The sequence below is a fragment of the Ahaetulla prasina genome, chromosome 4 (genome assembly GCF_028640845.1).
Source record: "Ahaetulla prasina isolate Xishuangbanna chromosome 4, ASM2864084v1, whole genome shotgun sequence".
Lineage (NCBI taxonomy): Eukaryota > Metazoa > Chordata > Lepidosauria > Squamata > Colubridae > Ahaetulla > Ahaetulla prasina.
This window is the reverse complement of record NC_080542.1, coordinates 86740037-86767600: the sequence shown is the minus strand read 5'-3', so window position 1 is coordinate 86767600 and position 27564 is coordinate 86740037. Positions and strand designations below refer to the sequence as shown.

The 27564-nt window shown below is 39.5% G+C and overlaps 1 protein-coding gene across 11 annotated transcripts in view; it reads left to right on the top strand.

Moving 5' to 3' along the window:
* DNAJC13 (DnaJ heat shock protein family (Hsp40) member C13) overlaps nt 1–27564 on the top strand; it is a 151945-nt gene that overhangs the window by 101686 nt on the left and 22695 nt on the right. For 8 of the 11 annotated variants that reach the window (XM_058183947.1, XM_058183944.1, XM_058183943.1 and 5 more), the window contains 14 exons: nt 336–410; nt 2748–2867; nt 3279–3458; nt 4569–4736; nt 7489–7602; nt 8849–8965; nt 9315–9492; nt 14203–14294; nt 14810–14909; nt 15799–15873; nt 15984–16096; nt 16455–16624; nt 26823–26865; nt 27391–27564. In XM_058183947.1, the coding sequence (XP_058039930.1) occupies nt 336–410; nt 2748–2867; nt 3279–3458; nt 4569–4736; nt 7489–7602; nt 8849–8965; nt 9315–9492; nt 14203–14294; nt 14810–14909; nt 15799–15873; nt 15984–16096; nt 16455–16624; nt 26823–26865; nt 27391–27564 (1719 nt within the window). Of the gene's footprint in view, nt 1–335; nt 411–2747; nt 2868–3278; nt 3459–4568; nt 4737–7488; nt 7603–8848; nt 8966–9314; nt 9493–14202; nt 14295–14809; nt 14910–15798; nt 15874–15983; nt 16097–16454; nt 16625–26822; nt 26866–27390 lie in introns of those variants that run through there. The other 3 variants (XM_058183946.1, XM_058183951.1, XM_058183952.1) reach the window with 3 other exon arrangements.

The following is a 27564-nucleotide window of genomic DNA, read 5'->3' as shown; positions in this document are numbered from 1 at the left end:
GAGGTTTTAAAACTCTGCTGTTTTGATTTCACATTGTAGAATACTAGAAATGTATTATGAACAAATAAATTAATTAAGCTATTAAATTTCAGCTTGTAGCAGGAATAGATATCATAGTGCCTTCAAGTGTTACAGACTTCTTCATCTGCCTTAAATCCGTGCCCTTCTGCTGCTGGCTGAAATTAATGGGATTTGGTATGGAAATATTAGGTTGTCTATATCTGTATTATATCTTAAAAATATTGTTCAGAGTTGGTATACATAGCTTTCTATGACCAACTTTTGATAATTTTCCATTTGGCAATCTACAGAACAAATGTCATCCATTCTTACAGGTTTTGCAAGAAGCTTTTAATCGTTGTGTTGCAGTCCTAACACGTTCTAGTAAGCCAGAGGATATGTCAGTCCAGGTAATTCTTAAATAAATCCTATCATGCACAGTGTGTGCATGATAGAAATCCTATCATGCACACACTAACTATACAGGAAATTGCAAAGATAAATTAGAACGGCAGTCCATTTTGCTCAAGCGCCAATACCATTCTTTGTAATTACTATTATTATTTCATTTGTATGACTGCCCAACTCACTGAAGGAACTCTAAGTAGATAGCAGCATGTTAAAACACAATACAAATAAACATAAGCCAATAGCACCTTGGAGGTCTTTTAGTCCAACCCCCTACTCAACCAGGAGATCCAATATCAAGTCAGACAAATGGCTGTCCAGTCTCTTCTTAAAACCTCCAGTAATGGAGCATCAACAACTTCTGAAGTTAAGTCATTTCAGTGATTAATTGTTCTCACTGTCAGAAAATTTCTCCTTAGTTTTCGATTGGATCTCCCTTTAGTAAATTTCCATTCATTGTATTTTGTCCTGCCTTCAGATGGTTTGGGAAATAGATTGACTCTCTCTTATTTGTGGCAACCCTCTATCTTCCTCTAATGAAGATAGAGGTGACATAATTGTAGTCTCCCAATGTTTAAGACATAGACATATCCAGTTACTCAACCCAATGTTTTAGGTTCCAGCCCCCCTAATCATCTTTGTTGCTCTTCTCTGAACTCTTTCTAGAGTCTCAACATCTTTTTTGTATTGTGTCAATCAGAATTGGATGCAGTATTCAAGGGTTGTCTTACCAAGCCATTATAAAATGGTACTAACTCTTCATGTGATCTGGATTCTATCCCTCTGTTAATCCAGTCTAGCGCTGCATTGGCTTTTTTTTGTGACTACAGCACACTGCTGGCTCATGTTTAAGTGGTTTTCCACTAGAACTCTCAGATCTCTGTCACAGTTACTGCTGTTGAGCTAGGTACCACCTATTCTATACCCATGCATTTGGTTTTTCTTGCCTAAGTGTAAAACATTACTTTTCTCACCACTGAATTTCATTTTGTTGGGTTTGGCCCAATGTTCCAATCTCAAGGCCATTCTGGATCTTGAGATTATCTTATAAAGTATTGGGTATTACCACCAGTTTGGTGTCATCTGCAAATTTGATGAGTTTCCCTTCTATCCCCTCATCTAAATCATTTATGAAGAGTACTGAGCCTAAGACCTTGGGGTACCCCACTGCATACATCCCTCTGTAGATGTAATTCCATTTAGGACTAGACATAGAGTATGGCTGGTCAGCCAGTTATTAATCCATCTGGTGGTGATGCTATTTATTCCACAATTTTTTTTATTTTACCAAGTAGCAAGTTGTGATCCATTTTGTTAAATACCTTACTAAAGTCCAAACACTAGTCAGTGTTTGCTAGTCAGTTTGTCAAAGAATGCAATAGCACACTAATTGTCAAAGAATATCTGACAGACCTTATGATTTTTGCTTATAATTTTGCTTGCCTCTAAGTGTTGGCAGATTTGTTGTTTTATTATTTTTTTCCAGAAATTTCTCTGGTATTGATATTAGTCTGATTGATCTTTATAGTTTCTTTGGACTGCAAAATCATTCTATAGAAAATCAAAGTTGTGACTGTCTTATTCCAAATAAGACCTTGATCAAGACCTTCTAAATGATGAAAGGCCCTAAGAAAAAGGCATTTTTAAATATGAAAATAATTATTGAAAAAAAATCACATAACTACATTTCTACAAGCCAGGCAACTATTAAAAGGGGCAGGGATAGAGAAAATTTAAGTAAAAAGTGATCAGTTCACTCCTTTAAGCCTCAAATGAAAACCAGGATGCAGGTAACTAATAATATATAAATATATAAGTAATGTATAAGTGGTCCTTGACTTACAATCTCAAGCCTAAAATTTCTGTTGCTAAGCAAGACAGTTAAGTCAATTTTGCCTATTTTACAACCTTTCTTATTAGACTTATTAAATGAATAACCGTTGTTGTTCAATTAGTAACACGGTTGTTGAGTGAATTTGGTTTCCTCAATGACTTTGCTTGTCAGAAGATCATAAAATGTGATCAAATGAGCCAGGACATTGCAACAGTCATAAATATGAGCCAGTTACCAAGCATCTGAATTCTGACCATGTAACCATCAGGATGCTGCACAACCGTCATATTTGTAAAAAATGGTCATAAATCACTTTTTTCAGTGTCTTCCTGTAACTTTGAATGGCCATTAAATGAATGGTTGTAAGTCGAGAACTACCTGATAATTATTCTCAATAGAAAAACACTGGTTGGATCCAAATTTAGTCCCATTTATTGAGATACAAACTGAAAAGTTAATGGAGCTTATAGTGCTCATCAGACTCTTTTTTTTTTTTTATTCATAGGTATGTGGACACATTAGTAAATGTTACAGTGTGGCTGCTCAGTTTGAAGATTGCAGAGAGAAAATTACTGAAATGCCCAATATTATTAAGGACCTCTGCAGAGTGCTGTATTATGGCAAGGTAAATTCTTGCTTGGCAGCTGTGTTAATGCTCCAAGTCTTTTAAAATAGTTCCTATATGAATATGGATGCTATGTAATTTTATGAGAGGATCTCATTCCAAAGAGATTCATATTTCTTAACGTGTGAAGAAGATATTTTTGTCTTAGCCTGTTAAATTAATTTGGTTGAACATAGTAAGCTTCTGGCATCAGTAGACCATCTGTTTAGCTTATTGCACTTCAGTTATGCTATTATGCTATATTATAGTATGCGATAATACAAGCAATTATGCTATAAGCAATACATTTGTGGGGGGGAGCAGAAATGTGCAAGGGACTATGGCATTTTACATTAGTAGCTCTCTTAATTCCTACTAAATTTCAGCAGCTGTCACTAAAATCCCAAAACAAATGTATTTATTCCTACTTAGAACATTCCACGTGTGGCTTCAATCGGAGTAGAATGTGTCAGCTCATTTGCAGTGGATTATTGGCTACAGACACATCTGTTCCAAGCTGGTGTTCTGTGGTATTTATTAGGCTACCTCTTTAACTATGATTATACACTGGAAGAGAGTGGCATTAAAAAGAGTGAAGATTCTAATCAGCAGGTAATCATTATGCATTGCTAATAGACTGCTAATTTTTAAAATAATGAAATATTACATTTTACATTTCCTGAAAAATATTTCTAGCATGCTGTTAGGAATGTACAGATTAATTTTAAATCCTTGGTCAGGATTGTTTAATATGTTTTTTAAATAAACCCTTGAATGTTTATTGCGGATTTTAGATAAATAATTGAAGAAGCATTCCAAATGAATGAATGAATAAGTAAATGAATAAATAAATAACTAACACAATACTCAGTGGTTTCCTTCTGTTGGTTCAAAGCAGAGTATAGTAATACAAGAGATGGGAGAGAGATAGGTGGATAAGGAGAATTAAATGGAGATAGTTCCTTACTTTATTCCAAGAATGGCTTGGATCTGGGTGAATCATTACCTAATGGCCATCAGGGATTCACTCAATGACTGCAACTGGGATTGCCAGTATTGTTATTACTAAGCAAAATGGTTGTATGGACATTTCAGTTAGCAACCACATCATTTAGCAATGGAGTTATCAGTCCCAACTAGGGTTCTTCAGTGAGACTACTTGTAATCTACAGTAATTATATATCAGGAAGAATTCAAGATTCCTGAAGAATCAAGATTCAAATGATAATCACAAAATGCAGTGATTTAGAAACCTGAGCTTTTGCACAAGCATCTTAAAAGAGGATAGTCTAGCAAAATGTAAATTATCATGCTGCTGAAAACCCTCATATACTACCAGCAAAGGAGTTTTATAACTTACTATGAAGATTGGTTGATATATGAAGCTTCTGCTATCTCTGTCTTGGTTGTGATCTGAAGCTGTTCCTTCTTATCAATATCATATTTTTTTCCCATGTAGCTCTTTACCAAAGAATCATGGAAATTTCACCAAAAGGGACATTCCAATTCATATTCCTTTCCATTATTCCTTCAGAAAAGCTCTAATTTATTCATTTAGGAAGATTCTCCTGAATAGCAGCACTAGGCATAGAGTTAATGGCAGTTACCAGAATTGTTAAGATGCAAGCTTTATTTCTTTTGCATCTATATTCTTTCTGTAAAGAGAGAAGATGATATTAGAATAGATAACAAGCATGGTTTATTTGTATTTTCTGTACTTAGGAAGTAGCTAATACCCTTGCCAAACTCAGTCTCCTTTCTTTGAGTCGGCTTGGTGGATACCTTTCTGAAGAGCAAACTACACCTGAGAATCCAGCAATCAGAAAAAGTCTTGGAGTCCTGTTGACCCCTTACATTACAAGGAAACTTGCTGTGGTCAGTCCTGCTGAGGTACATGAAAAGTGTGACATTTTATTATAGTAATGTTTTTGTTTTTAATTAATGAAGATACTGAACCATGTTCTAAAATATATAATGTGTTAGTTTTAATAGTGACAGGATATGAAAATATTCAATCATAACAGTATTGAAAAATAAACCTTGCACAGGCCATTAGTTTTCAATATTTTAGCTTCTACTTATTACTCAAAATATTTGAAAAATGTAGGAATTTGTTTCACCCTGCCTTTTTAATTTGTCACATGTTCTTTCTGGTCACGTCCTAATAGAGATTGGTTAATACTAAAAGTTTCATCACAGCTTCTGTCTGCCACATGAAACTTATTTGAAATAGCTCTTGAGTGCCTACATATGGTAAATGAATGTACTGCAGACTGTACCACATTATATATACATTGCTGTCACGTTGCTCAATTGTTCCTAGTGGAAACCATACATTCGCAATAATGATTTGAAGTTGAAGTTGTCCCATATGACAAGATACTATAAGTTTTCTTTTTTCATTTTTTGTCTGTCTGTTTGAAAGCTAAAGGCAACTTGAATGGAGTCTCCTCTAATTTTATTCTCCAAAAGAATAATATATTAAATAGCTAGACGGAGAGAAAATATACTTGACCCAAAGTTACCCAATAAGCTCTATAATTGAGAGAGGTCTTCATACATCCAACACCTTAATAACTGCATTATGGCAGCACATCTCTTAATTTATACAGCAACTGCAAAGCAAAGACAGTTTCATATGTTTTATGTAGTATCCATATAATAAAAAATGAGATTAATAAACCAGAGTTGAATTATTAAAAGTTAAAAAAAATCATTTGTATATATTAAAGATTACACAAAAGAAGATAAGCAGGGTATTACACAATTTAGAACCAAAACTAACAGTAATCTTCAAAATGTGTTTAATACTCTATTAAGCTTATCAGAGATACTGTTGTGAGAAGAAGTTATTCATGTTTTTATTTATTATTAATTTTATAAATTTTCAAAATCCTAAACGATTCTTGACGTTTCACAAATATACCATTAAACATACACAATCCAATTAAATAAACATAGAATACAAATCATTTAAGCAACCAACCTATAATACTTAGGCAAGAATGTATCACATGCTTTCTGGAAACACTTCATTTTGACCTGTTTTCAGAAAGCAATGAGAATGGGAGCTGACCTAATATCCACTGGGAGGCCATTCCAAAGAACTGAAATTGCCCCTGAAAAATAGTACTTCCATAGCCTTAGTCACCACCTAAAATCAGAAACTACTAATGGCTTCTCTCAGCTGTATCAAATTGGCCAGCCAGTTCCAATGGGAGAATGGAGTTCTGCACATAACTTGGGTTTCAAGCCATTTAGGGCTTTGTAAATTAGCACCAGAACTTTAAATTGCATTGTTGATAACCAGCAAAGAGTCTAAATCGGGTAATCAACCTTTTTATACCTACCACCCACTTTTGTATCTGTTAGTAATAAAATTTTCTTACCCCGCCACTGGTCTGTGGGGAGATGCACTTGCCATTCTGGGACAAGGCTCTTTTGTTTGCGGTCGCACTCTAGCGCCATTTAGTTTCACTTACATAGCGTGAACTAAACTTATGCACGGGCGATACAAATAGTATATTTTCAGAAATTTAAATTGTCACGGGGAATTTTATGAAAACCTAATGAAAATGTTTTTAAATAATGCTATGAATTTTTTTAAAAAAGTCAAATTAAAAAAAAGGAAAGAGCTTCAGTATCGGACAAAACCCCTACCGCACACCATGAAAGCTGGAACACCCACTAGTGGGCGGTAGGGACCAGGTTGACTACCACTGGTCCAGGGGTGAAATGCTCCCGGTTCGGACCGGATTGTGCGATCCGGTAGTGGTGGGGGCAGGTAGTTCGGAGAACTGGTAGCAAAAATCCCTGCCCCACCACTGCCTATGCCTCGCTGATCCTCTTCTCTGAGACTGATGCCTCTCAGTAAAAGGCAATTGGTAGACTGGGGCCTCTATTTTTAAAGTAGGTAGACCAGTGCCTCCCAAGTTTTGTATACTTTATTACCTTTATTGTTTATTATTATTGACCATGCCCATTTAGTCACCTGACTACCAAGCCACACCCATCAATTAAGCTACGCCCACACAATCAGTAGGGAAAATTTTTAGATTTCACCCCCGCACTGGTCTAAATGCTGGCCAATACGCAAGTTGCCAGATTTGGAATCAGTTGAAGCTTCTGACTTGCCTTGAAAGGTAATATAAAGCTATGTGAAGAAACAGAGCTGCTCGTCCAGGAGAACACCCAAGTTACAGATTTGTCTTTTTCTCTTTCCTTTACTTCTCATGAGCTAGATCATGCAGAGAATGGTGGTGAATATACAGTTACTTCATCTTGCTCCAGGTTGAAGGGGACAGGGCTTTAGATCATCATCAACCCAGCCTGAAGTAGCGATGTAAATCAGCATATTGCAATTTGATGATAGTGGATTTCAATCTACCGAACCACACCTCCTAATGGCGCCATGTAAATATTAAATAGGAGTAAGGAGAAGACTGACCACTGAATCTACCTCTCCTTTATCCTGGGACTAAAATCAGCCACTGAGGAAAGAGCAGAAACACTGTAATCTCCAATTCCCAATATTACCCCCATGCATATGGTACCGAAGGATACTATGGTTGATAGTATCAATTTTCTTATCTTCTATTTATTTTCTTATCTTACGTTTTTTTAATTTAATATTTTTATATAGATTCTGAAAATGCTCAACAGCAACACAGAGAGCCCTTACTTGATCTGGAATAATCGGACAAGAGTTGAACTTCTTGAATTCTTGGAATCTCAGCAGGAAAGCATGATTAAAACAGTGAGGCATTTTTTTCAAAATCGTTAGGATGGCATGTTAGGGGATTAAGTTTGATACTGTAAGGTGTAAATGCAGGTTATGATTGCTGCTTTTTCCAGAATGAATAAATTACTTTCATATGTACTGCGCTATAATGCATATTGATTATTTTAATATGAAAAAACTTTGTGAAAAACATCTTGAGTTTTTCAGTGTTTTTGCTCAACAAAATATATATCTGAATTTGTTGAACATGGTCATATGTTTTTTTGGATATTTTTATAATGACACACGCAGATATGTTAATATACAGTGAAATTTAATAGACAAATGAATCTTAAATGCAACAGATTGGTCTGTCCCATCTTGAAATAATAAAAAGGTTCCATCCAAAATCATTTGGAAGAAGCATTTAAATCTGTATTAATTTGACATCATACACATCAATTTTCATTACTTGCATAATGACATTATTACATGCATGGCATAAATGCAAATCAATGAAGTCATTGCACAAATGAAGTAAATGGCATAATTTGTGATTTAATTAGCTAACATTTGGAAATACATCCACTTCTGAACAATTAATATATTAAATTGAGGTTTCACTGCACTTCTTGTATAGTTTAAATTTGTTGGTATTTTTGTTTGTCTTCCAATATCTATATTCAAGAGTAATAGAGATGAGCATATCTCCTGTTTTTATCTGTCTACAATGCTAATCTCTTAAGAAGTAAACTGGAAGTAAGATTCTGAAATCAACTGCAGGTAGTCCTCGACTTACAACCACAATTGAGACTGGAATTTTGATTGTGGTAGTCATAAATCCAGGATCCATTGACTACATCCCATTTTACAACTCTTTTTATGGCATTCATTAAGTGAATAATGGGATCATAAGTCAGAATCACATAGTTGTTAAGCAAATGACACAATCATAAATACAAACCCATTCTTTTTGCCACAAATCAATAAAACTGTATCAAACTTGTAAATGTGAACTGATTGCCAAGCACCCAAAATGCTGTTGGGGGGGATTGTACAATATTTTATGGTCCTTAAGTGCATTATGAGCAATAAAGCACCCATTCATAAGTCAAGGACTACCTATATCATTTTCATAATTTCAGATATATTTATAATAGAGATTGTGCTGCTTTTAAATCAATTTTCATTTAAGATTTCGCATTACAGCAACCAGTAAATCATTTTTAAGAGTATAATTCATTTAAGTGCAAATTCTGAGATAATATTTTTATTTCTAAAGGGTGAATGTGATAAAAGTTATGGATCTGAATTTGTCTTCAGTGATCATGCAAAAGAACTTATTGTAGGAGAGATTTTTGTTAGAGTTTACAATGAAGTTCCCACATTCCAGTTAGAGGTAAGAGTCTTTAGGTTTAAAATAGAGATGTTGATGAACAAATATTTATAAGAATCACATATTTTAGAACGGGGACAGGTAACTTTGTAATCTCCAGAATTCTGGTATTCAATTCCTATCAGCCATAACTAGCATGATATATGGGATTTCCAAATGTTTGGAAAATACCATTTTGATTATTTAGATTATGAAAATCATTTGGTTGCCTAATAAAGTTAAGAAAGAATGATAGTCTATTATAAAAATGTATTTTGTTTATGCCTTAACTCAACGTGTAAAGTTTTAAAAAGACATTTTCTTTTTATTCACCTATTGAAATTTTCTTCTTAATTCTTGTATTATTCTGCAGCTTCCAAAAGCATTTGCTGCAAGCCTTTTGGATTATATAGGGTCACAAGCCCAGTATCTTCATACGTTGATGGCCATAACTCAGACAGGGAAAGTTGAATCTAACCAACATGGAGAGCGACTCAGAACAGTTGAAATGGCTCTGGAAGCTCTGAGAAATGTGATAAAACACAACCCAGGTAAATGAGGCATGCTGGACATTTTTTAAGAAGTAGGTGTGTGTGTGTGTGTGTGTGTGTGTGTGTGTGTGTGTGTGTGTGTGTGTGTGTGTGTGTGTGTGTACATCCATACATACACATACCTACATACTCCATTTAAAAAAAATCTGGGAATTTAGATGCAAACTCAATTATACAGTAGTGGCCAAAATTGTGGAAACCTTTTGGGGAAAGTATATTTTTGAGGTTTGATGGCTAATAACATCACTTTTTTTGGAGTTTTAAGATAATCATATTCCACTGCTGGAATGACCTGGGAATAGCCCAGACCTTACCCCATTGAAAATCTATGGAGCCGACTAAAGAAAATTGTTAATCAGAAGCAACCCAGCAATAAACACCAATTAATAGAAGCAGTCCTTATTTATTTATTTATTTATTTATTTATTTTATTTGATTTTTATACCGCCCTTCTCCCGAAGGACTCAGGGCGGTGTACAGGCATAATAAAACCGACAATACAATATACAGGTTTAAAATACGATTTAAAAAACTTATTAAATTAGCCCAGCAATTAAAATTTACCATACTAAAAAACCCCGTTTAAAATTAATAAATTCAACATTTAAAAACCCAATTTAAGCCAGCCCCGCGCGAATAAAAAGATGAGTCTTGAGTTCGCGACGAAATGTCCGAAGGTCAGGTATTTGGCGTAAACCCGGGGGAAGCTCGTTCCAGAGTGTGGGGGCCCCCACAGAGAAGGCCCTTCCCCTGGGGGCCGCCAGCCGACATTGTTTGGCGGACGGCACCCTGAGAAGTCCCTCTCTATGGGAGCGTACGGGTCGGTGGGAGGCGTGTGGTAACAGCAGGCGGTCCCGTAAGTACCCAGGTCCTAAGCCATGGAGCGCTTTAAAGGTCATAACCAACACCTTAAAGTGCACCCGGAAGGCCACAGGCAGCCAGTGCAGTCTGCGCAGGAGCGGTGTTACATGGTCTTTTCTTCTGCGCATGCGCGTTATGGCGGCGTTTTGAAACTCATGGAGGCGGCGGTCGGGAAGTCCTTGGGCCGCGATGCCGTTCAGCCGCTTGCCTAGCTGCCTGCGCTCTGGTCCCGCATTTACGATCATCTCGGCCGCCGAGAGTGAGGGCCTGGGGCCTCACTGAACTCTCGGCTGCCGAGTACGGAACCGGAGAGGTTTTGGAGCAGCGAATGGCGGCGGCCATGTTGGGGGGGGGTTTGAAGAGATGCCCGGCATGATTCAGCTGATTTTCCGGCCGTTCGGGCCATGGAAGGATATCAACGAAGGAGCATTCCGAACATCGACGGAGGGCATGGAAGGTGGTATGCTGGATACCGGGTGTTTCGGATTGCTGCTAATTGTGCTTGCTGGGACGGAATTTGGAGGGGTAAGAACTTGGAGGGGCAGGAACATCGCCCCCCCCCCTCCCTCCCTGCTTGGACTGGAACACCGCATCTCCCCCATTGCTGACTTTTGCCTTGGCTGTCAAAATGGGGGGTAGGAACATCGCCCCTCCTCTCTCCCTCCCTGCTTGGACTGGAACACCGCATCTCCCCCATTGCTGACTTTTGCCTTGGCTGTCAAAATGGGGGGTAGGAACATCGCCCCCTCCCTGCATAGACTGGAACATCGCGTTTCCCCCACGGAGGTTTGATCTGTCGGCCTAGTGGGGGAGGCAGGGACGGCATGAGGGCACCGGCGGAGTCGTTTTCAATTAAGGACGCGTAACCGGGAATGCGAGGGAGACCTTTTCAGCTTGTGGTCCCACGGACTCCTACGGACTAGGACCCACATGGTTATCTATCTAAGGGTGGGTCCCGGCGATTTTTTTTGGATGCGACGATAACATCTCCGACGGCTAAGGATGGACACTTTTCCGCAATTGTATGGACAACTTCTCCATGAGATATTCATTTGCCGAACTATTACGACTGCGAGGTTCCCCCGCCTCGCAGGAATGGCCCTCCAAGCTATCGAGGGCTTACCTTAACGAAGGGTCTTGGGACCCAGAGAGGTGGCATGCGGCCAAGAAGAATTTGTGGGGTTTTTTAAATAGTTTTTTAAATAAGGGTTTTTTAAGGGGGGGGAGGGATTTGACGGGTGGGGGGGAGGACCCGTCGGGGAGGGATCCAGCCCCTGTGCTAGTTCGCGACTTTACGCCATCTTGTCTGAAGGCAGGGGGGGAGGGCGTTCCAGGTTTAGAGGGTTGTTCGATCTGTACGGTAAGTGGGAGAGGCAGATATGGCGGGGGGGAGGGGCCGTATCGAGTTATGGGGGCACGTGTTCGATGTCTGAGAGCGATCACGTGCTCCGGCCCCTCAGTCCCCACCCGTTCCTCGGGTGGCCATGATCCTCAGAGCTTGGATCTTCGGCTGATGTTATGTAATGCCCGGTCCGTGGTTAATAAGGCTCCCCTGATTTGTGATCTTATTCAGGGGGGGTCCGCGGACCTCATGGGCATTACGGAGACCTGGTTGGGCCCTGAGGGGGGGGTCCCCCTGGTGGAGATGTGCCCTCCAGGCTTCCGAGCATTTCATCAGCCGAGGGTCCAAGGTAGGGGTGGGGGGGTGGCGGTTGTTATTAAGGAAGATCTAGAGCCGAGGGAGACCACTGTTCCTCAGATTGCCGGCTGCGAATCCCTCTGTGTGCGTTGGGGCTATAGGAATCAGTTGGGCTTGGTGATCGCGTACCTGGCTCCTTGCTGCGTGACCACAGCCCTGCCCGAGCTGTTGGAGGTACTGGCTGCTGTGGCGGTTGAGACCCCCAAACTTATAGTCATGGGGGATTTCAACTTGCCATCAGTTGGCTTGTCATCGACGGCAGCTCGGGAGTTCCAGGCTTCCATGACGGCCTTGGACCTGATTCGAGTAAATGATGGCCCTACGCACACAGGGGGAGGCATGCTGGACCTGATCTATATCTCTGGACAGTGGTTAAATGATCTGGTATTAGATGATTTAGTAACAGAACCAATGTCATGGTCGGATCATTTTCTCCTTCGCCTAGACTTCCGAACCGCCATTCACCACCGCAGGGAGACGGAACCTATACGGTGGTTCCGTCCCAGGCGCCTGATGGACCCTGAGAGGTTCCAGACGGAGCTTGGGCCATTCCCTGAGGATCTGGCCCACGGCACGACTGAGGAACTGGTCGTGGCCTGGGAGCAGGCCGCGGCCGGGGCCCTGGACCGTGTCGCGCCTTTGCGGCCTCTGACCCGGCGCAGATCTCGTCCGGCCCCTTGGTTCTCCGAGGGGCTGAGGGAGATGAAACGCCGGAGAAGACGCCTAGAGAGCACCTGGAGGTCCAGTCGCCCGGTTGATCGGACACTAGTTAGGACCTATTCTAGGACCTACCTAGTGGCAATGAGGGAAGCGAGGCGCCTCGCCTCCACCCTCATTGCGCCGGCAGATAACCGCCCGGCCGCCCTGTTTGGGTAACCCGCTCTCTCCTACATCAGGAGGTGCGGGATGACCCTTGCAGGGACGAGCCGAGGAGTTTAGTGGTTATCTATACGATAAAATCGCCAGCTGAGGGACGGTCTGGACCGAATGTGGGATGATCCAAGCGAGGGAGAGGAGGCACGCCTTGTTGAACACGTTTGGGATGAGTTTGACCCTGTGGCTCCCGAGGACGTGGACAGGTTGTTGGGGAGGCTTCACGGCACGACATGTTTACTGGACCCGTGCCCTTCCTGGCTGGTACTGGCCACTCAGGCGGTGACACGAGGCTGGCTCCAGAGGATTCTTTGTTGGAAGGGGTTTTCCCTGCCGCCTTGAAAGAGGCGGTGGTGAGACCCCTCCTTAAGAAGCCCTCATTGGACCCAGCTATTTTGGGTAATTATCGTCCAGTCTCCAACCTTCGCTTTGTTGCGAAGGTTGTAGAGAGTGCCGTGGCGCGACAGCTGCCCCAACACCTGGATGAAGACGTCTATCTAGACCCGTTCCAGTCCGGTTTCCGACCCGGATACAGCACGGAGACAGCTTTGGTCGCATTGGTGGATGATCTCTGGAGGGCCAGGGACAGGGGATATTCCTCTGCCCTGGTCCTATTAGACCTCTCAGCGGCGTTCGATACCATCGATCATGGTATCCTGCTGCGCCGGTTGGAGGGATTGGGAGTGGGAGGCACCGTATATCGGTGGTTCTCCTCCTATCTCTCCGACCGGTCGCAGACGGTGTTGACAGGGGGGCAGAGGTCGACCGCGAGGGGCCTCACTTGTGGGGTCCTTCAATCTTGATTTCACATTATAACAGCTGCAGAACTAAAAGACTTTGTTCACTCCATGGGAAGATGTTGATAGGCCGTAATTCATGCTAAAGGTTACCCAGCTAAGTATTAACTGACATGGTGATAATTTTTGTATATCTGGTTTTTTCTATGGTGATAATTTTTGTATATCTCGTTTTTTCTACATGTTTTACTTTTATTCTTTATACTGTAACTGCTATTCTAATAGCAAATCCTTCATAAAAGTTACTGCATTACATTCTTGATTAAATTATCTTTCCATTGATATATAGTTTTATGGTACTACTCCAAAAAAAGTGATGTTATTAGCTAGTTTTAGAAAAAATACACTTTTCCCAAAAGGTTTCCCACTTTTCCCCACAATTTTGGCCACTACTGTACATCTTATCAATAAATTACAGGTGAATTTTAATGAAGTCTTTATAAATTATTCATTAAAATCAATTTTTTTAAATTTCTGTAGGTTCAGAATGTGAATGCATAGGTCACTTTAAGCTGTTATTTTCCCTTCTACGTGTCCATGGAGCTGGTCAAGTGCAACAGTTGGCTCTGGAGGTATAATAATGGTTATTGTTACCATTTTTTAAATGTTATAGAGTCTTGATTATATTTTGTAGTTTATCCTTCATCAGCTTAGTGCCTCCAGTATGATGGAGTACAACTTTTGTGTTAGAGCAACAGATTGGAGACTGCTGATATTAATGAACCAAGGTTATGTTTTGTATGAAGCCAGTATTGATTCTGATTCTGAAAGTAGTAAATGGTTTTCTGGACAAAACAGACATGGTTCAAGTCCAAATACCATTAATGCCTACCATTCAGAATACTAACTTCTGGAAAAGTGCCAGCCACTCCCAGAACTAAAAGACAGGAAGCAAGCAAATTGAAACAAAAATGTAAATTCAGTTGGAATGGAGATTTCTTATGGTTGAGGAAGAGCCATTTTTCTTGCTATAAAAATTCGTTTTTAAAATTCAGAGTAGCTATGTTTTCAACATATATTCCATGTTTGTTCTAGATCCTTCCAAACCAGGGTAAAACTTGCTAATCTAGTTTTGTTTTCTTTACAGGTGGTGAACATAGTGACAAATAACCAAGATTGTGTAAATAATATTGCAGAAGCAATGGTTCTTTCCAACTTACTAGCTCTCCTGCATTCATTGCCTTCAAGTATGTGGATCACATTTTAATTTATTTAGGTTCTCTCTTTTTTGCTCTTTAGCTAAATAATACAAAAAGAATTTTTTAGATTAAAAAAATCATTCTGTCTTGAAGAATATATTTGTGTTATTTTATCTAAGAATAATACAGACCCAATTTAGAAAGGCATATATATTTGTCTTTTAAAGCTAACTCCTAGAAGATTTAATAGCAAGTGTTGTGTCTTACTATAACTGACCATATATTAACCTAGTCTTATAAGTCAAATAATTCTCAGGTCAAACAAGATTCTTGGTTATTTCAAGAATATTATATTCTTGGCAACAGTATGAAAACTCTTTGCTATTACCTTCAGTCAGGATGGTTGGTTTTTTTCTCCTATTTTCCATTTGGGCCTTCCATCCATATAATAATCAGGTGTAGACTATTTATCTTTTTCAGATCAGCCGAAGTTGGCAAAGTGTTGCTGCTTGCTAGAAAGTCTCATAAAATACTGCTAATTAGATAATTAAAAAGAAGGCATAAGGGATATTTTTGTTAGATTAATTATTATGCCATACTTTTGACAATAAAGCAGCTGCTGAATTTTGGATAGATCACATAGCAATAATGTCTTCCTTAAGTTAGATGCACATTAGATACAGAAAGAATTCAGTTAAATTATTAACATCGTAAGACAGATATATCATAAAAGTTAATTATTCCAGTTGCAATAGAACAGTATATTTTTGAAATAAAATTGGAGATTGATATCCACCTGTCACATGCCTTATATAAAACAAATAAAGCAGGAAATTCTATATACCTGATATATAACTTTAAACAAACCATGTTGTATTCTCTTAGTCTATGTCAAATAGCTAACTATAAAGTTTCACAAATTTGTTAATTTTGGCAGGTCGGCAGCTAGTTCTTGAAACTCTGTATGCTTTGACATCTAGTACCAAAATAGTTAAAGAAGCTATGCTAAAAGGTATGACAACTGTCATTGTTTTGCTGTGGTATTATTACAAGTTTTTTGTTTCATTCAAAATTAATAGCTCCAATGTAATTAGAAATATTAGCAGTTCTGTACTTTTTTAGGTGCATTAATCTACTTACTTGATATGTTCTGTAATTCAACACATCCACAAGTTCGATCTCAGACAGCAGAGCTTTTTGCTAAAATGACAACAGACAAGCTGGTTGGTCCAAAGGTAAGTATAGCATCATCAATAGATGTTTCACATAGGTTTTAAAAGCAACCCAAGACATACGTACCATACAATATAAACATAATGCCTTGGCTTTGGCTTGAAATAAACTCTCAGAAATGTTGGATCCTTGCAGGACTTGAAATAATTGAATTGGATGGCCAGAAATAAATAACAGGCACATGAGCTTGTCTTCCAATTGCTCTATGAGGAAGGCATCACTTCTAGTAATTTATTCAGAAAAAAACTTATTTTGCTTCATTCCACTGATAAAATCCATTTGTTTGATTAACTAGAACACTAATAGCTATGACAAATTTGTAAGCTCCATGTCTGTGTGTGTGTGTTTTTTTTTCCTTAGGTTAGAATTATCCTAATGAAATTTCTACCTGGTGTTTTCATGGATGCTATGAGAGATAATCCTGAAGCTGCTGTTCACATTTTTGAAGGAACACACGAAAATCCAGAGTTAATATGGAATGACAACTCCAGAGAGAAAGTATCTACGACTGTTCGCGAAATGATGCTAGAGTATGTCACAAAAGAAAATAATAATTTCTCTACATTTCTTCCCAACAAATCTGCTACTTCGAAAACAATTTCTTTCTGTAGGCTTAAAATATTTAATGTCTTTGGTGCTCTCTGAGCTTGTTTTATTGCAGATATTTCATTACCTTTAACTAGGTAACTTCATCAGTGCTAATAAGGAGTGCTATGTGCTGTCACTTTCTATAATAATAATAACAACAGAATTGGAAGGGACCTTGGAGGCCTTCTAGTCCAACCCCCTGCCCAGGCAGGAAACCCTACACCATCTCAGACAGATGGTTATCCAACATTTTCTTAAAAAATTCCAGTGTTGGAGCATTCACAACTTCTGCAGGCAAGTCGTTCCACTTATTAATTGTTCTAACTGTCAGGAAATTTCTCCTTAGTTCTAAGTTGCTTCTTTCCTTGATCAGTTTCCACCCATTGCTTCTTGTTCTGCCCTCAGGTGCTTTGGAGAATAGCTTGACTCCCTCTTCTTTGTGGCAATCCCTGAGATATTGGAACACTGCTATCATGTCTCCCCTAGTCCTTCTTTTTATTAAACTAGACATACCCAGTTCCTGCAACCGTTCTTCATATGTTTTAGCCTCCAGTCCCCTAATCATCTTTGTTGCTCTTCTTTGCGCTCTTTCTAGAGTCTCAACATCTTTTTTACATTGCGGCGACCAAAGCTGAATGCAGTATTCCAAGTGTGGCCTTACCAAGGGATTATAAAGTGGCACTAACACTTCATGTGATCTTGATTCTATCCCTCTGTTTATGCAGCCCAGAACTGTTGGCTTTTTTAGCAGCTGCTGCACACTGCTGGCTCATATCTAAATTATTACTGCAGGTTTGAAAGGAAACTACAGCCACCTATCTCCACAACCCCCATCTCAGACACACCAACAATAGCCAAGCCTCCTACAACTGACCCCATTTCATTGGGTTCACAACCCTTAGTGATCACAGAAAAGGAAGTGCAGGACCTATTTCACAGACAAAAGCCAGGAAAAGCTCCAGGCCCAGACAAGATAACTCCTTCTTGCTTAAAAGTCTGTGCTGACCAATTGATCCCCATCTTCACCCATATTTTCAATAAATCACTAGAGATGTGCTATGTTCCTTCTTGCTTCAAACGCTCTACCATCATCCTAGTGCCGAAGAAGCCCACCATCAAGGAACTGAATGACTACAGACCGGTTGCTTTAACATCTGTAGTCATGAAAACCTTTGAAAGGCAAGTGCTTTCCTACTTGAAAACCATCACGGATCTGCTGTTTGCATACCGAGCAAATAGATCAACAGATGTTGCTGCTAATATGGCTCTGCACTACATCCTACAACATCTTGAGTCTCCAAAGACCTATGCAAGGGTCCTTTTTGTAGACTTTAGTTCAGCATTCAATACCATCATTCCAGACATTCTTCTAACTAAGCTAAACCAGCTACAGGTACCGGAACAGACTTGTAAGTGGATCACAAGCTTCCTAACAAACAGGAAGCAGCAGGTGAAGCTAAGCAAGATCACATCAAATACCTGTACAATTAGCACAGGGGCCCCCCAGGGCTGAGTGCTCTTCCCACTTCTCTCTGTATACCAATGACTGCATCTCCAACGATCCATCTGTTAAGCTACTGAAGTTCACAGATGACACAACAGTGATTGGTCTCATTCGAGACAATGATGAATCCACATATAGACGAGAAGTCGAACGACTAGCCTTGTGGTGCAACCAAAACAATCTGGAACTGAACACACTGAAAAACGTAGAAATGGTGGTAGACTTTAGGAGAAATCCTTCCATACTTCACCTCTCACAATACTAGACAACACAATATCAACAGTAGAAACCTTCAAATTCTAGGTTCTACCATATCGCAAGATCAAAAATGGACAGCTAACATCAAAAACATCATCAAAAAAGGACAACAAACACTGTTCTTTCTGCACCAACTCAGAAAGCTCAAACTGCCCAAGGAGCTGCTGATTCAGTTCTACAGAGGAATTATTGAGTCTGTCATTTGCACCTCTGTAACTGTCTGGTTCGGTTCTGCAACCCAACAAGAAAGACACAGACTTCAGAGGATAATTAGAACTGCAGAAAAAATAATTGCTACCAACCTGCCTTCCATTGAAGACCTGTATACTGCACGAATCAAGAAGAGGGCCATGAAAATATTTACAGATCCCTCACATCCAGGACATAAACTGTTTCAACTCCTACCCTCAAAACGACGCTATAGAGCACTGCACACCAGAACAACTAGACACAAGAACAGTTTTTTCCCGAAGGCCATCACTCTGCTAAACAAATAATTCCCTCAACACTGTCAAACTATTTACTAAATCTGCACTACTATTAATCTCATAGTTCCCATCCATCTCTTTCCACTTATGACTGTATGACTGTAACTTTGTTGCTGATTTATATTGATATATTGACCATCCATTGTGTTGTAAATGTTGTACCCTGATGAACGTATCTTTTTTTTTATGTACACTGAGAGCATATGCACCAAGACAAATTTCTTGTGTGTCCAATCACACTTGGCCAATAAAAAATTCTATTCTATTCTAAATGGTTGTCCACTAGGACTCCAAGATCCCTCTCAAAGGTACTACTATTGAGCAAGGTACCACATATATGGTACCTGTGCATTTTGGGTTTTTTTTGCCTAAATGTAGAACCTTACTTTTTTCACTGTTGAATTTCATTTTGTTAGATAGCGCCCAATGTTCAAGTCTGTCAAGATCCTTCTGTATTCTGAGCCTATCTTCTGGAGTGTTGGCTATTCCTGCCAGCTTGGTGTCATCTGCAAATTAGATGAGTTCCCCATCAAATTGTCCAAGTCATTCTCCAAGTCATTGATGAAGATGTTGAAGAGTACTGGGCCTAAAACAGAGCCTTGGGGTACTCCACTGCATACTTCCCTCCATGTGGATGTAGTTCCATTGAGGACTACACATTGAGTGTGGTTGGTCAGCCAGTTATGAATCCATCTGGTGGTGGTGCTGTCTAACCCACATTTTTCTACTTTATCTAGTAGTAGGTTGTGGTCTACTTTATCAAATGCTTTACTGAAGTCCAAGTAAATTATATCGACAGCATTCCTCTGGTCTACTAATTTTGTCACTTTGTCAAAGAATGCAATAAGATTAGTCTGGCATGATCTGTTTTTGACAAACCTATGTTGGCTTTTGGTTGTTACTTTATTTGCTTCTAGGTGTTCGGTGATTCGTTGTTGATTATCTTTTCCAGAATCTTCCCTGATATTGAAGTCAGGCTGACAGCTCTGTAGTTTCCTGGATCTGCTTTTTTTCCTTTTTTGAAGATGGGAACTACATCAGCTCTTTTCCATTCCTCTGGCAGCTCCCCTGTGCTCCAGGATCTTTGAAAGATATAGTTCAATGGTTCTGAGATCACGTCTGCCAATTCCTTCAGAACCTTGGGGTGTAATCCATCCAGTCCTGGTGATTTGAACTCGTCTAGGGTAGACAGTTACCAGTTAGACAGGGTAACTTACCATTTTCTTCCCTATTTTTACTTGTGTTCCTAATCTGTTTTTTGTGGTGCTGTTTTTGATAGGTTGGATTGTTTTTTTTCTTTTGTGTAAAGACAGATGCAAAATATGAGTTAAGTAGATCTGCTTTCTGCTCTTTGTCATCTTCTTGCCACTTTCTCCCAGCAATGGACCAATTGTTTCCTTGACTTTTTTCTTGTTTGGAAGAAGTTGGAAGAAGAATATTCTGCCTTAATTATTTGCCCCTCTTTCCATTTTTTATACTTTTCCTTTTTGTCTTTCAATTTGGCAGATAGTTCTTTATGCATCCATGCTGGTTTCTTTTGAGATCTATTATTTTTCTTCTTCACTGATATTGTGCTAGACCGCGCTTTTATAACCTCACTTTTCAAAATTTCCCAAGCTTCTTAAGTTGTTTTCCCCTTGAGGATTCTCATCCATGGAATCCTTCTCAAGCTCTCTCTAAGTTTATTGAAATTAGCTCTCTTAAAGTCCAAGACTCTAGTTTGACTTTGTTCTACTATTTGTATATGCTTAATGTCGAATTCCAATATTGCGTGATCACTTTCCCCCAAGGTTCCTGTAGCTTCAACACCTTCTATCATTTCATCTCTGTTAGTGAGAATTAAGTCTAGTATGGTTGATGCCCTTGTTGCCCTCTCTACTTTTTGGGAAACAAAGTTGTCTGCTAGGTTTGTTAGGAATCTGTTGGATCTTCCACTTGGTGCAGAGTTTGTCTCCCAGTTGATGTCAGGGTACTTAAAATCCCCCTTTACTACTGTGATGTGCTTCCTACATACCTTAGTTAGCTGACTAGCAAAAAGTTCATCTACTTCCTCTGTTTGATTGGTGGCCTATAGTATAGACCTATGGCAATATCATCCCCCCTGCCTTTTATATTGACCCAAATGCATTCAAGATGATTTTCATCATTGTGTGCTCTATTTCTGTAGAGATGTAGTTATTTCTCATATATAGTGCAACTCCACCTCCTCTTTTATTTGGTCTATTTTTAAAAAATAATTTATATCCATCTAGCTGTATGTTCCATTTGTGGGTTTCATCCCACCAGGTTTCCGTAATGGCAACAATATCATATCTGCCCTCATTTACTTGAATTTCTAATTCACCCTGTTTATTCCTCATACTCTGTGCATTGGTATATAGACATTTGAGTCTATTTGGATTGACCTTGTGTTTACTGTCTACATAATCTGTGTTGTGCCTGACTGCCCCTACTTTCTTGCCACCTGTTGGTTTAGTGCACATGGTATGGCACTCACTATTAAATGCTTGGTTTTGCTTGATAGCAGGGCTGATAATCTTACCCACACAGACATCTATGTTACAGGCACTCATAATCCTATTAATTTTGGATTGCTGGGGACAGAAATTTTCTGTATCAATTAATTCTCTGTCCCCACTATTCTGTTTAAATGTTTATTCAGAAAATCTGTGAATTTATTGCTAAGTAACTCAGTCCCTTTCTTTGATGGATGCAATCCATCTCTTTTGTACAGTTTTTTATTGGATCAGTTGCAGACATTGTGACTAATAAAACCAAAGCCTTCCCTTTTACACCACTTCTTTAGCCACACATTAAACTCCACTACACACTGGCCTTTACCTTTTTGTTCCTTATATACTGGTAAAACCTCTGAAAAGATAAGCCTACAACTTATACTATTAAATTCATACCCCAAACTCTGGAAATCATTCTGCACAGAAAGTACATCCTTTTGTGACAGATCATTTGTGCCAAGATGTATAATATTAGTATTAGTATTAGTATTTAGTATTAGTATTTATTAAATTTCTATACCGCTCTTCTCCCAAAGGACCCAGGGCGGTTTACAGCCAACATAAAAACAATAATTACAAACAGAATTAAAAGACAATATAAAAATCTAATTCAATTTGGCTAATACCTATTAAAAATTATTTAAAAACCATGATAAAACCCCACTTAAAACAATAGTATCTTAGGCCAATCCTGCTCGGTGAAATAAAAAAGTCTTGAGCTCTCGTTGGAAGGTCTGGAGGTCGGGGAATAATCGTAACTCCAGAGGAAGCTCATTCCAGAGGGTGGGTGCCCCCACAGAGAAGGCTTTTCCCCTGGGGGGTCTCCAGCCGACATTGTTTGGCTGACGGCACCCTGAGGAAACCCTCTCTGTGGGAGCGCACAGGTCGATGGGAGGCTATTGGTGGCAGCAGGTGGTCCCGTAAATAGCCTGGTCCTGTGCCATGGAGCACTTTAAAGGTGGTTACCAACACCTTGAATTGCACTCGGAAGACCACTGGCAACCAGTGCAGCCTGCGCAGGAGGGGTGTTATATGGGAGCCACGAGTAGCTCCCTCTATCACCCGTGCAGCCGCATTCTGGACCAGTTGGAGCCTCCGGGTACCCTTCAAGGGGAGCCCCATGTAGAGAGCGTTACAGTAGTCCAGGCGGGAAGTGACAAGGGCATGAGTGACCGTGCACAAGGCATCCCGGTCTATGAAGGGGCGCAACTGGCGTATTAGGCGCACCTGATAAAAAGCTCCCCTGGCGACGGCTGTCATATGTTGTTCTAATGACAGCCGAGCATCCAGGAGAATGCCCAAGTTGCGGACCCTCTCCATAGGGGCCAATGACTCGGCTCCAACAGTCAGCAATGGAACCAGCTGACTGTACCGGGACGTCGGCATCCACAGCCACTCAGTCTTGGAGGGATTGAGTCGGAGCCTGTTTCTCCCCATCCAAACCTGCACGGCCTCCAAACACCAGGACATCACGTCAACAGCTTCATTGGGGTGGTCAGGGGTGGAAATGTACAGCTGAGTATCATCCGCTTACTCATGATATTGCACCCCAAAACCACGGATGCAGAGAAAGCCTTTGATCGATTGCATTGGGATTTTTTATTTAAATTAATAGAGAAAATGCAATTTGGAGACTGTTTTATTAGAATAATTAAAGCGATTTATGGAGAGCAAACAGCACAGATTATAGTAAATGGTAGCTTGACAGAAGTTATTAAGATTGCGAAAGGAACGAGACAGGGATGTCCCTTATCACCATTATTGTTTGTTTTGACTCTGGAACCATTATTAGATAAAATACGAGAATTAATGAAAATAGAGGGAATTAAGATTAGACAATATGAGTATAAAGTTAGAGCTTTTGCAGATGATGTAGTGGTTACGTTAACGAATCCTATAAATTCAAGTAGATTTTTGTTGGAAGTAATTGATAAATATGGAAAGGTATCAGGATTTAAAATAAATCAGAATAAAACAAAAGTGATAATTAAAAATATGTCTATACAACAGAAACAAAAACTAGAGGAAATGACAGGATTTGAGGTAGTAAAAAAGGTTAAATATTTAGGGGTCTATATTAGCTCATCGAACAAGAAACTTTATAAGAATAATTATGACTTGCTATGGCAAAAAGTTCAGAATGATATGAGTGGCTGGAAGAAATTGCAGTTATCCCTATTGGGAAGGATTGCGGCTATTAAAATGAATGTGTTACCTAGATTTTGTTTCTGTTCCAGATGATACCAATAATTAAAAGGATAAAAATTTGGAAGATTGGCAGATTGGGATTAACAAATTTATATGGCAGGGTAAAAAGGCGAGGGTTAAAATGAAAATAATACAGGACTCACGGGAAAGAGGTGGTTTAAGAATGCCTAACTTTAAATTATATTATGAAGCAGTAGCCCTTTCAGTAATAAGTGACTGGTTTAACTTAACAGAGGAAAGAATTTTGAATATAGAAGGTTATGACTTGTTATATGGATGGCATGCGTACTTATTTTATGAAAAAAAAGTGGATAGGGCTTTTAAGAATCATGTGTTGAGAAGTGCTCTTTTGCGGGTCTGGAAAAAATATTCCTATAAATTAGAATACAAGATTCCTATATGGGCGAGCCCTAGGCATGCAATAGAGAATATAAATATAGAACAGAAACAGGAAATGATTACTTATAAAGAACTTTTGTATGCTGAAGGAGGTAGATTGCAATTAAAATCATTACAGGTATTAAATGAAGAAGGGAGGAATTATACTTGGTTTCAATATGGGCAAATAAGTGCTAGATGGAAAGAAGATCAAAAAATTGGTATAATGCAAAGGGAGGAAAATTTAATGAAGCAAATTAGAAATCAGACCCAGGAGCATATAAAGAGATTGTATAATGTGTTGCTTGAAATAGATTCGGAAAAGGATTTGGTAAAGGATTGTATGATAAAATGGGCACAGAATATTCAGGAACCAATAATGTTGGAAACATGGGAGAAAATTTGGGTTAGAAATGTTAAGTTTACACAAGCACAGAATTTAAGGGAAAATTTTTATAAGATGTTTTATAGATGGCATAGATCCCAAAAATTATCATGTATGTATCCTAATATCCAAGCGAAATGTTGGAGGTGTGATTGTGATGATGCTACATATTTTCATATTTGGTGGACTTGCAAGAAAATTAAGGTCTTTTGGATAAGAATTTGGTGGATTATTCAAAATGTACTGAAGAAGAAGATAAAGTTCCTGCCACAATTTTTCCTTTTGGGAATTATAACGGATTGTACAGGGATTGAGACTAAATTGATTCTGAATTTAATAACAGCAGCAAGACTGTTGATTGGACAATACTGGAAGAAAGAAGAGATACCTACAATAGAAGAATGGATATTGAAAGTTATTAATTTGGCTGAGATGGCTAAAATCTCAGCGTTTTAAAAGACAATACGCAGGAAAGATATTTAATTGAATGGAAAAATGGATTGATTATCTACAAAACAGATATCAGATTAAGAAATATCAGATTGCCTTTGAATAATTAGAAAGTTATTTTATGTAATGGGAGGGGTTGGGAGATGAAAAGCTTTGGATGTGGTTATTTGGATTGGAAGGGAAAATTTTATTCTATGTTTGGTTTATGTATAACAATACCTTGTGATTGACCCGGGAAGCCGGGGGGGGAGGGAGGGGGGAAGGGGTTTTTTTGGGGGGGGGAGGGAGGGAGGGGGAAAAAAGGGGGGAAATGTTTTTGTTTTTAAAAACTCTTTCAATAAAAAAAAAAAAGATATTGCACCCCAAAACCACGGATGATCTCACCCAGTGGCTTCATATAGATGTTGAACAGAAGAGGCGAGAGAACTGACCCCTGTGGCACCCCACATGTGAGGCGCCTCGCGGCCGACCTCTGCCCCCCTGCCAACACCGTCTGCGACCGGTCAGAGAGGTAGGAGGAGAACCACTGAAAAACAGTGCCCCCCACTCCCAATCCTCCAGCCGTCGCAGCAGAATACCATGTTTGATGGTATCAAAAGCTGCTGAGAGGTCTAACAGGACCAGGATAGAGGAACAACCCCTATCCTGAGCCCTCCAGAGATCATCTACCAACACGACCAAAGCCGTCTCAGTGCTGTACCCAGGTCGGAACTGGAATGGGTTTAGATAGACAGTTTCATCCAGGTACCGGGGAAGCTGTTGCGCCACCACACTCTCAATAACCTTCGCCACAAAGCGAAGGTTGGAGACAGGACAGTAATTCGATAAAATAGCTGGATCCAGGGAAGGCTTCTTGAGAAGGGGCCTCACCACCGCCTCTTTCAAGGTGGTGACTTGTCAGTCTGTGTCTGTGGGTGGTCTTAGAGATTCTTTGGTTGGGCTGTTTACTGATTGGGCTGTACTGACTGTACTGTTTACTGATTGGGCTGTTTACTGATGGTTCTTTGGCAAGTTATTTTATCGGAGTAGTGCTTACTTAATCGTTGGTCTGAAGTTGATCTTCGAGTTAATTTATGCTGATCTGAGTGCTGATTACTGGGGGAGAGGGGCTGGAGCAGGGGTGTAAATGTTCCAGTTTGGACCGGATCCCGCGTTCCGGTAGCAATGAGGTTGGGTAGTTTGGAGAACTGGTAGCAAAAATCCCTGCCCCCACCACCACCCATGCCTCGCTGTTCCTCTTCTTTGTCCCTAAAGCTCTTAGTGGTGTTACAGCTTCAAACGGCCTTAAATGACTGCTGTGGCACTTCAAAGGGCCGCACTATAGCTGATCAGCGCTGTGGGCAGCTAGTAGACCGGTGCCTCTATTTTTAAAGAAGGTAAACCAGTGCCTCCCCAAAAAAAAGGCAATTGGTAGACCGTTGCCTCTATTTTTAAAGAAAGTAGACCGGTGTGCTCCCAAGTTTTATATACTTTATTACCTTTATTGTTTATTATTATTGGCCATGCCATTCAGTCACCTGACCACCAAGTCACACCCACCAATTAAGCCACGCCCACAGAACCGGTAGGGAAAATATTTAGATTTCACCCCTGGGCTGGAGCCTTTTTCTCTTGGGCTGGTTGATTGTCTCAGCAGACAACAAACAGACAAGTCACCAGAATATAAACTGACAGCAAACAGCATTCCTTATTAGCACTGATGATGTTACCTAGTTAAGGGTAACGAAACGTCTACAAGAAAACAAGCAAGCTTAGAGAGCACCAAGAATCCCCATTTCAACACTGAGCTAAAATTTTCTCCTTTGTTGATATAAAACGTCTGGGTTTTTTTAAAAAAAAATCAGTCTTTTTAAGTTCATCAAACTCTTAGAAATAATTCATCTAAAGATTGCATGTTGCTAGCCTGACTTTGTTTTCAGAGAAAATAATAATTTTCTTTCCTCCTTTTTAAAGGCACTTTAAACTGCAAAGGGACAACCCTGATACTAACTGGAAGGTAAAAATATCTTAATATAATATAATTAAAATATTTACATTTTGTTTTATGTTATAGCTTATGTCCTGTCCATTTTCATTCTGTGCAAATATTTTTTCATAGCCTGTTCTGATTATATTCTGTCATATTCTGTCATATTGGGACTTTGTGGAACATAGTTCTTAAAGCTGGTACACTCAAAATACATAAGTATGCAATCCTTATAATTTCCAGATGATGTGTTATTTGTAGGGCAATATTGGAGAAGTAGCAACAGTATATTTTATCATGTATTAAATAACTAAGTTGGAGCTCCTCCTTTCTCTAATCACCAGCTATCCAAGCTAGGCCCCAACTGTCCATTATAGACTTCCTATTCAATTATCACATTTGCGAAGTAATCTAGTAGAGATGCTTGATTTCAGTTTTAGATATTTTTATTCTAATTTTCTTCCTTTTGCCCATAAGTAATAAATAAAAAATAGCCGAAACTTTTATGTCAGGGAAATAGAATAATTTTTCTTCTCCTTTTTTGGGTTGATTTAGTTGCCTGAGGACTTTGCTGTTGTATATGGTGAAGCAGAAGGTGAACTGTCTGTAGGGGGTGTCTTCTTAAGAATCTTTATTGCCCAGCCAGCCTGGGTCCTACGGAAACCTAGAGAATTTCTCATTGCCCTATTAGAAAAATTCACTGAACTACTGGAGAAGAATAATCCCCAT